The 10787-nt window shown below is 50.1% G+C and overlaps 1 protein-coding gene across 2 annotated transcripts in view; it reads right to left on the reverse strand.

Annotated features, from left to right (window-relative positions):
• Nucleotides 1–8148, reverse strand: part of FNDC1 (fibronectin type III domain containing 1) — a 101253-nt gene extending 93105 nt beyond the window's left edge. For both annotated transcript variants that reach the window (XM_082475521.1, XM_082475522.1), the window contains exon 1: nucleotides 7833–8148. In XM_082475521.1, coding sequence (XP_082331647.1) covers nucleotides 7833–7944 — 112 coding nt within the window. In that variant the 5' untranslated portion in view covers nucleotides 7945–8148. The remainder of the gene's footprint in view (nucleotides 1–7832) is intronic.
• Nucleotides 8149–10787: the final 2639 nt, after the last annotated feature.

The following is a 10787-nucleotide window of genomic DNA, read 5'->3' on the forward strand; positions in this document are numbered from 1 at the left end:
TCTTCAGATCCCAGCCAGCAGGGCCCGCCTGGCCGGGGCCGCCCTCACCTGGCCTGGCCTGGCTCGGGTGGCTCCTCTGAGCTCCCAGGAGGCCACGCGTGACCAAGCAGGTCTCCCGCCTCTTTGGCCCTGCCCCGCGCTGGGTGGTCCAGCTGCGGGTGACTGTCAGTGGGACTGCATCTGCAGACACATGTGGTGTCGTCTCAGATTAGGAGCCGTGGCTGCACACCTGCTCGGATTGTTGACTACGATGCTAAGCGGTTCCGGCCACAGCACTAGGGAGCAGGGACCCACCGTCCACCCTTCTCGCAAGAGCAACACAGGTGCATCCCCAATCCGTGACTGCTGGCTCTGACCAGCCATCTGCCGAAACAATACAGCTGCCCTGGACCTTCCAGTCCTAACACGCATCACACTGTCTGTCCCCTCCCCTCCCCTCCCCTCCCCATGCCTGTGCTGTCACAGACGGACTGCGTTTACTGGACTTGGCATTCCTGTGCTTGCTGAATGAATGGACACCTTCCAATGGAAACTCCCACAAAGTGAGAGCTGGAAGGGGCCCTTCTCCAGATCTCTAGTCCAATCCCCTAATTGTGCAGATGAGAAAACCGAGGCCTGAAGAGTCATGACCTGCCCAAGGTCACAGTGCAAATGAGCGGCTGGGTCAGGACCACTGGAGTGAATGAAGAGATGTGACACCAGAGAATAATCCCTAAAAGACAAATCGCAGCATTTAAATGGCACATCTCTTCTGAGAAGTCTGAAACACTTCCACGCTCTTAGTACTACAGTCTCACCAGGTGGGGATCTGTCAACCCCACAGATAAGCAGCTCCTGTTTCTCAGCATTGTTGCTTGGTTTAACCCTCCACTGTAATCAAACTTGAATTCTGGGAGCCTTCTGGTGAAAATCCAAGGCCAGCGGTTCAGGGTTATGAATCCCATCACATGGATCAAACATTCACAGAGAACCCCTGCATTAAAGGTTGAAGGGTTCATGTAACAAACTAGACCCAGAGCACTGGCCTCCAGGGCCCACTAAGTAGAGGGCACTTCCCACAATGAGGATCTTGCTTATGTCCAAATGCCAAATCGATTTCGTAACAGGGAATAGGGTTCACTAAAACCCCATCTGAAGTTAAGCCCTACCAGAGTTTAACATGCTTCCGTGTACGACAGAATCATTTCTCAACAGCAATGTTACCAAAGCACAGATTTGGAAGGGTATCCAGAGCAAATCAGAAACGGTTGTACCGGCCTAACGAGGAGACCAAGGGGAACATAAGAAACGTCCAAGCCAGCGGGAGCCAGGGAGTCTGTGTAGGAAGAACATGGGATCTCAATCCAGAAGACTGAAGTCCAAATCCCAGGACAACCACTTAACTAGATGTCCGACTCTGGGAAAACCAGCTAACCTCTCTGCACCCAGTCGCTTCGGGGTTAGATGAGGACGTCACCAACTTCACAAGGCTGCAGGGAAAATTAAATGAAATGACATACAGGGAAATGGTAAACGGAGGCACTTTTAACTGCCAGTTCATATTAAAAAGAAAGTAAATGCACACCTAAGAACTCCTCATAAAGATGAACATAGGATTAATTAGACTGTACTTTAAGGATTCTGATGATGTTATAATTTTATCATGGTCTCCACATACAGGAGGCCACAGGAGAAGAATTAGCAGCTCTCCAGTTATTATGGTGCACTTCTAAACCCGTCTTAGGATTTGCATTACTCTCCCTGGTTACAAAAAGAATCCAGTGAGCATGGAGGGGAGATACTGAGAGAGATAGTTTCACCAAAACTCACTCAAAACTGACTTGCAGTGCCCAGGAGGCAGGTACCTCCCCTCAGGGTCCCTTGTGCTCACCCATCCTCCAGCGGCTGCAGCTTTGGCCAGAACCTGCAGATATAACAGGGGTACCCCAGCAGCTAAAGCGCCGCTGACCCCAGCTTTAGGTTTAGGCTTCAAATTCTTTCTCACCAATGAGCAACTGAAAATTGCTAACTTGCAGGCATGTCCACTCTCAGTGAGCGATTTGTCCTTCCCAGCTTAATATTTGAAGGAAACTCCAATGAGTAGCAAAATTGAAAAAAAAAAAAAGGGCAAACACCAAGGGAAAACCAAAGCAGGTAACTGAACGTGTGTCCTAAGTTTCTTGTCTCTGTAAAGCCCCGGAGACGGAGAGGGGGGCTGGAACGCGAGGGGCCAGCGGGCGGCGGCAACGGGGCAACGCGGCGGGAAGGCCCCGAGCGCCCTCTAAGGGCCATGGACCGCAAGTGCTGCCGCCTGCCGGGCCAGGAGCCGAAAAAGGAAGGAACTGGGAGAAAATTGTGTCTTCCGCATCTTCCATGTGGCATCACCTAATACTCAGGGGCAGAAAAATTCCTTATTCACAATTTCTAAATTTTAATCATCTGATCCATACTGGAGAATTTTCCTTAATAAGATGATACTAATAACACAATTCCCCCAAATTAAATTCATCTTCTTCGTAACTAAGACAAGGATAATGTCTTAGAAGGAAAAAAGGATGTTCGGCATGTGTTTAACCAATATCTCCCTGATTCCAAATGCTCTAAAATATGTCTACTAAAATAATGCAACAGGGACTACCCTGGTGGCAGAGTGGTTAAGACTCTGCGCTCCCAATGCAGGGGGCCCAGGTTCCATCCCTGGTCAGGGAACTAGATCCCAAATGCATGCCACAACTAAGAGTTCGCACGCTGCAACTAAGGAGCCCGCCTGACGCATCTAAGACCCAGTGCAACCAAATAAATATTTTTAAAAATTATTTAAAATAATGAAATAATATCCATTCCCTGCCCTCAGCTACCCAGTTCTCCCCAAAGGCAGCCAAGGTCTCAATGTCAGGATGTATCCTAACATAAATATTCTATGGTTAAACACGTGAATACACATACATATATATTCTTTTCTCTCCTTTATCTTTATACGTTTAAATACTCACGTCCATATTTTCTAACTGAAATAAAAGCTTCTGAATAGAAGTTTTACTAGAACTCAAGAAATTCCTAAATTCCATAGGGACCAATGAAAACAGCTCTGCTCCTTAATCAGCAAATCATGATGGGGCCTTTCCTGAAATGCTTGCATCTAGGCTCCCTTTACCCACACCCTCACCCTTTGCAGTAGCGAAATAATGGCCCCCAAAAATGGGTATGTCCTAACCCCAGAACCTGTGAATGCGTGATCTCACACAGCAAAATAGACTTTGCACATGTGATTCAGTTAACAATCTGGAGATGGGAGGTTGTCCGATGTAATCACAAGGGTCCTTCTAAGTGAAAGAGGGAGAAGGAAGGTCAGAGTCAGAGAAGGTGATGCATGGATGGAAGTTTAGTGATGCCATTGCTGGAGAGGTCACCAGCTGAGGATCGCCGGCACCTCTAGAAGCTGAAAAAGTCGAGAACCGGATTCTCCGTAGAGCCCCAGGAGGAACAAAACCTTTGATGTTAGGCCAGTGAGACCCATTGCAGACTTCTAACCTCCAGAACTCTAAGATAATAAATTTGTGTTATTTTAAGCCACTAAGTTTGTGGTAATTTGTTATAACAGCAACAGGAAACTAATACACCCCTCCACTCCTCACCCCCAACAGGGCCGGTTTTCAGGGAATGGGCCTTTGTGTCTTAAATAGAGCTATGAATGGTCTTGGTAAAATGACGCTCTGGAACTGACCAGTGATAACTTTCCAAGGACATAAATTATCACTCTGCAATTCTATTACAACCTCTAATTCCAACTAATGAATTGTGTGCTCAGTTGACAAATAAAACAGTTCTTTCATCTGGGGGAGGAGGGGCTCCAATGTACAAGATAAAAGGAAAGGGTGTATTCACCTCCTCCTCTCAAAGAGGACAGAAATAGGAGGGGAACCCTACAGAGCTGCATGTAGGTTGGGCCACAGGAAAATCTGTGAGGGCTTCTAGAGGTGGAAGGAATCTTTCCATTTGCTTGGTCTAGTGGGGATTGACTAACTGGCCCGAAGCCACACAGCAGGTGAATGGCAGTGCTGAGACTCAAACCCAGGCGCCTTGATGTTGAACCTACATCCTTTCATACGGCAGTGGTTATCAAACTTCCTTTTCTCAGATTCCTATCTACTCTTAAATTAATGAGGATCTCACAGAGTTTGTGTTTTTGTGGATTTTATCTATCCATATCTACTGACCAGAAATTAAATCTAGGAAGAGGTTAAACTACGTACTTACTAATTCATGTTAAAATAGCAATAGTAAACCATTACAAGCTGACATAACAAACTGTATTTTATGAAAAATAACTGTTTTCCAAAACACAAAGAAAATGAGAAGAATGGCATTTTTTGGCATTTTGGCAAATCTCTTTCATAGATGACAGCGGGATCTCCTATCCAGTTATGCCTTCAACCTATTGCAGTATGTTGTTTTGGCTGAAGTACCTGAAGAAAATCTGACCTCATACAGATATGGGAAAGGTATTTTAATAGCCTTACAGATAATTTTGGAAAATCTTTGATACTACACCAAAACTCATCAAGTAGCAGTTTCTTAAAGGTTAGTTGCAATGTACAATCTGAAACCATAAAAAGAATTTTTCACATTTTGTTACATTAAAAATCGACTGGGCTATTTTGCACTTTGATGGACCTTTTAGCCAGGCAAGATTTTGTAACACTGTGCATCGGTCACTTGGATTTACCAGTTCACTTGGATTTACCAGTTCACTTGCTTATGCAGAGCATCTAAATTTTGACACATTTTATAACACAGTATTTCAAAATCACATTCTTTTATATCACCACCTATCTTGTTAGAAAAGTTTCTAAGTATTGGGAAGCTTTCAAGCTTAGGACGTTGGAGGTGACATGGCAAAATTCTAATTTTCACTTGACAGCTCAATTTTCTCACTGACAAGACCTACTAGCAGTTATTTTACGAAAAGCGGCAGACCGCCTTTGTTCATTTTTTGAGATGTCTGCCAAATACTCAAGTCAAAATAACTGGTCCGTCTGCAGCCATTCTTTCTGGTAAAGGTGGCATTCCATGAAAAAAAGCGGCTAGTTCAGCTCACAACTCAAACTATCACACAACTGCTTTTCTGCAGGATTACTGACGAACTTGGGCAGTCAGCAGAAGTGCTTTATGTGCCTCTCCCATTTCCTCACACGGAATATTAAAAAGACATGCATACAAGGGTGGAGATTTGGTTAAATTAATAATTTTTACTGTTGCACCAAGGACATTCTTCATTGAAACTGGCATATCCTTTCTTAACTTCAAAAGCCTGAAAAATGCAATGACTACCAACTCACGATGGCACCAACGCTAAGATTCACACTACAGCACCCGCAGTTGAAGTTTTCTCACTAAGCTTTTGTACCCTCACTACAGACATCAACACTGTGAAAAAGGCAAATAATATCTTAGTATTACTTTGAAAATCGCTTTGACCTTGCGGATTCCCTGAAAGAGTCCTCAAGCTTTAAAGAAAAAAGCTTTTAAATCACCCAAAACCATCCTAAGATAACCACTATAAATGTGTGAGAGTATTTGTGTCCTCACATGTTTTTAGAAAAACATATCAGACTGGCAAGTGCAATCACAATTCTAACGGTTGCGTAGTATTTTATTGTAGGGATGGGGGGGAGCGTGCATCACTTGCTTATTTTGTTTTACATTTTAATTGACCACCAAGTTGAAGGGTTTATTTAGATCTTCAGCATGCCCTGCAAATCACCTCTGTTTTAAGGAAAGCTCCTCTGAGCTGTGATGGGTCAGCCACTAGGAAGGTGGCTCTGGGTGATTTCATGACAGGGATTCTGGTCCCAAAGGTCTGGGGGATAGGAGAGGGCCTGACTCGAGCAGCTTGCTAAGCCCATGCATTCATTCAGTGAGAGAGGAAGCAGTGTGTCCACAGCCCTGCTGTAAGTACCAGAGTACAAGTCTGGAGCAGTGACTTGTAGCTATGACAGCAAGACAGGCAGGAAGCCTTCCAGAGAAGCACATGAATAAATTACGTTCCCCCTGATTTCTTCCCCAGCACATGGAGCTCTCTGCAGGTGACGTCGCTTCCTTTCCTTCTGTCATTTAAATGCAGTAGATATGCATTTCAAAATGTGTTTGTCCTCCTTTGTCTGCTTCTAGTCTGGTCATCATTTTATTGCAAATCCCACGTCAACACAGTAGAGAGAAGTGCCAGCAAGCGTTCCAGCTCCAACATTCCACAGCTCAGTGATTTACAGAGCAGAAAGCGAGACAAGGAGCAGCACGCAGAAGACAGCAGGATTCCGGGAGCGATCACAAGCCACCCAGACTTCAGACCCACTCAAATGTAAACCCATCGGGCAGGTGGCAGTGGAATCTAACAGGTACCAGGCTGTAAAATGCCAGTGTGCCACTGGTTCCACTTTCAGTCTGTTTTCTGACACAAAAACTCTTTCAAATTCAGAGAATTTGAAGTTAGGAAAAGAAAAAAAAAAAGCCACGGGCTGTAGGTGGGGAAGTTGAAGGGCTTTAAAATAGTTTTATTCTTGATAAGTACTATACAAATATTCAGTGAATGCTTTCCTAGAAGTAGCTAACGGAGACGAAAACAACCTACAACTGGACCCTCGTTTTATGAAAAAGTGGCATCTCGCATCCCCGCGCTTGGCATAATCCTGAGACAAGCGTTATGCATGCTGCGCCCACCAAAAAGACTCAGGAGGCAATGTGACCCCCGACTTCTCCCCTTTCCCTTGTAGCAGGAGGGCAATCGAGACACTAAATAGAATCATAAAGCAAGTAGCCCTCCTGAGAATCGCATCTGAATTTTTATAACCCAGCTGGGAGTGAGCAGTATCAACAAAAATGTTGACTTCTTGGATTCCTACAAACCGATGACATAAATAAAAGCCACGCAGTTGTCAAGTGTGAAAATGCCTGCACAGGAGGTGGAAACAAGGGCCACCAGCGGCTTAGGGATGAAAAATTTGTCTCGCTCTGCGGGAGACGTACAAGAAATCTGAAAACAGCGCGCTTGCATTTTCTGAAAAGCGTTGCTCACATTTCTGCCCCCAGAGAAATCATCCACCCCCGTCTCCAGCCTCAGCCTTCGGGGAATGGTGAGCTTCTCCCGAACTGACTCTCCCTCTCCCCTCTCCCCTCTCCCTCCTCTCAAGACAGCTGTCCTCTTCCCAGCTCCAAACTTCCCACAGAGAGGCAACGTAAGAGCGCGGCTTCTCCTTGGGCACCGAGGTACCCGATCGCCCCGCGGCGGCTCACAGCTATCCCCGTGCCCTTCTAGAACAGTCCTGCCTCTCTGCCTCCCTCTGGTCTCCCGAGTGCCGTCCTTCACCAGGCATCCCTGCCTCGGGGCAGGTGAACTGGAGGAAAGAAGGATGCCCACGGGGAAATTCTGGGCAAAGGAAAGCGTCACCCCTCCCCCCACCGCAGCGCCGAGAGGTCGCCTTTCTTTCCTTTTTTTCCCCCCTTCTTTTCTTTGCCGGAATGTTCCCGGAATGTTAGACTGCTGAGTCTCCCGACTCCGGGCGTTCGACGGCAAAGCTGAAACCGCTTTGCGCTGAGGTCCCCTGCCGCCAACCGTGTCCCCGGGCCCGCCTGCAGCGCGCGAGGCTCCGAATGCCCGGACCCGCGTCCCCAGCCGCCCCTCCGCGCCGCGACCCGCGAGCGGTGTGGACGCACAGGTTAGTGACAGGACATGCAGCCAGTGCAGCGCAGGCCGGCGGCCCCCCGAGCGACACGCGGTGAGCGGCGCACGGAAGGCGGACAGGGAAGCGGTGAGGAGGCGCGGAGAGCCGGGCGGCCGAGGCCGGGACTGCGCATACCTGGAGCCCCCGCCGAGGAGACGACTGGCAGCAGCAGCGCGGCCAGGAGCAGCAGCGCCGCCCAGGGCAGCGGGGGCCGAGCCCGCGGGGACGCCCCGACCTCGGGCGCCATCGGGAGCCCGGGGTGCGCGGCGGGCTGGGCCGGGCGGCTGCCGGGTGGGCGCTGGGCTGGAGCCTGGGAGCGCAGAGGGGCCGCCGTCGGGTCCCCGCCGTCGGTGTGCGTCGGAGCGCTCTGCGTCGCGCCTGCGCGCCCGGGCCCTGCGCCGATCGCTCCCTGCTCGCGCCGCGGCCGCCGCGCTCCGCACTGAGGCCGCCGGCCGCCGGCCGCGCCTTTTAGCCGCGCGCGGGCGCCCCCTGCCGACGTACGGGCTGCGGGGGCGGCGAGGGTGGCGGGGTGACGGCCCGAGGCGGGCGGGGCGCGGGGCCGCGGCTCAGGGTGCCCAGGCGCCCGGGAAAACCGCTGGGCGGGTCTAGAAACGCAGGGATTGCTGCGCGGGCGTGCGCTCCCGCTGTCTAACCTCTCCGGCTTTCTGGCTGCGGGGATGGCCCATCACCTCCAATCCTTGCCAAGCCCAGGCATGCCCTCTGTCACCTTAAATACCTCTGGCTTCAACGTCGGGGACCCGAGCCAGGCGCCTTCACCTCTATCAGCCTGTTGCGGTCGTCCCTGCGGCTCTCCCCGGTCTTCCCCACACCCCGCGCCCGGGAAAGGGGGGTTTAATGTGCTGAGATACCGCTGCTCCCGGCTGTGGTTTCTGCGGAGCGCCTGAACTGGGTTCAAAGGCAGCGTTCTGTAAGCGCGGAGCACTCAGGGCCGAGCACTCGCCCGGCCTCGCTTCCTCCGATCTCTATGATGTTAGCACGGCCTAGGGCTCCCTCTCCCGATTCCCACCTATCTGTGGTCGGCTCTCCGCCTCGGAAGCCTCGCCGCCCGTCCGAGCGGACTGGGAGAGCCCCTGGAGGCGAGCAGGACGCCTGCGCCCGGGCAGGTCCGCGCTCTGGGCGCAGGTGCCGCCGTCGCCCAGCAGCGTCCTCGCAGACCTCATGTGACTGCAGCTCACAACCTAAGGTCGAGTCAGCCCTCCGTCGTGACAGGCCACAACTTGACCAGACTTGTGTCCTTCTGCAAAGAGGAAAAGATTGCAAGACGAATTCTCGACTGACGAAAAAGAAACAGCATCTCTTTTCTGAACGGAAACACCGTATCCGCGCGGTTAAGCCCTGGCAGGCGCCGCTTGCCCAGTGAGCACCGAGGAAAGGCAGAATTCTATGGCCTTCCTTTCGGGAAAACGTTCCCCTGGGTCCCAGGTCTTCATTCATCCTGCAAGGTCTATGAGCGCCCAGAACTCTTCCTGCAGGTTGCAACCATTTTAATGTTTAATTACTCCCCAGTTTTGCAATGTTTCCCCCCCGCCATTTAACGCGCTATGGCCTTGGTCTGCCCAGCACCCCCCCTCCCTGCTCTTATTCCGGGAATAATAGCCCCCTCCTCTACTCCAACTAAGCGGCTCCAGTGGGGCCTGTCCCCTCCCAACCACCCTCTTTCCCACCCAAGTTGGTCCAAGGATCGCCAGTGGCCCAAGCAGGGTCAGTCAGAGTCAGGACTTTTCTCGTTGGAGCTGGTGAAAAAGTTTTTTTCCTCCGGTCATTCATGGATGCTGAAGGACGGTAGCTGAGGTAGGCTGAAATATGCCCCCCCACCACCACCAAAGATGTCCATGTCTTAATCCCTGGAACCCATGAATGTTACCTTATACAGAGGGGGGAAAAAAAGTCTTTGCAGATGTGATTAAGTGAAGCATCTTGAGATGGAGAGATTATCCTGGATTATCTGGTGGGCCCTAAATACTATTACATGTGTCCTTATAAGAAGGAGAAGGAGATCTGAGATACACAGAAGAGGAGACAATGTGTGCACAGAGGTAGAGATGGGAGTGATGCAGCCACAAGCCAAGGCACACAAGCAGCCATGAGCAGCTGTCAGAGGCAAGGACCAGATTCTCCCCTAGAGCTTCTGCAGGGAGCACAGTCCTGCCAGCATCTTGATTTCAGTCCAGTGGAAAGAATTTCAGGCTTTTGGCCTCCAGAACTGAGAGAATAAATTTTGGTTGTTTTAAGCCCACAAACTGGTAATTGTTACAACGGCCGCAAGAAACTGATACAGTAGCCAAGAGGGGCCTGTGTGTCTGGCTCCAGCCTCGAGGGTACCATCCAGAGAGACTGAAGCCAAAACATAGAGAACAACCAATCAGGGAGAAAGAATCGTGCAAGTGGGCAAGTCCTGGGCTCCAGCCCCAGCTCTGTCCTTCCTGAAGATTGCTTCCGGGAGACAAAAGTTTTCTTTGGCTAAGTTGGAGTAGGATTTCTACCTCGCAACCCATGAGTTCTAACCAGTACCTTCCCCCTGTCCTCAGGAGGATGAGAATCAAGATTTACCTTTATGTCCTGTCTGCCACCCAAAAAGGCCATCACAGTACCAAGCACACAGGAAATTCCAGGAAATACTGGTAGATCAGTTGCCATTCATTTGCTCACTCAACCAATATTTATTGTGTATCTACTTCGTGCCTGACACTGCTCTAGGCACGGGGGATCTAAAACACTAAAAACAGCAGTGATTGAAAGTTAGCAGGAGATAAGTTTTAAAAGATGGGGAACATCGTAGTAAGGACAATGCAGGCTCCATTAAGATTTAGGCTTTTATCCCACGGTGGAGGGGCGGGGGAGCGCATTGGAGGACCCTGATGAGAAGAGTGCCGTGACAAGGTTTACGTGGAAGCGAAAGGCCAGTAAGCAGGCTTTTATGATCAAGGTGAGGGAAGATGGTGCTCGGACTGGATAGCCATGGAGGAGATGAGAACTAATGAGACTCTCGGTACAGCTTGAAGGTACAGGTAAGATGATTTTCTGACACACTGGACGAGAGGGAACAGAGAAAGAGAATTGGCAATACAA

This window comes from Balaenoptera physalus (genome assembly GCF_965194825.1).
Source record: "Balaenoptera physalus genome assembly, chromosome: 9".
Classification (NCBI taxonomy): domain Eukaryota; kingdom Metazoa; phylum Chordata; class Mammalia; order Artiodactyla; family Balaenopteridae; genus Balaenoptera; species Balaenoptera physalus.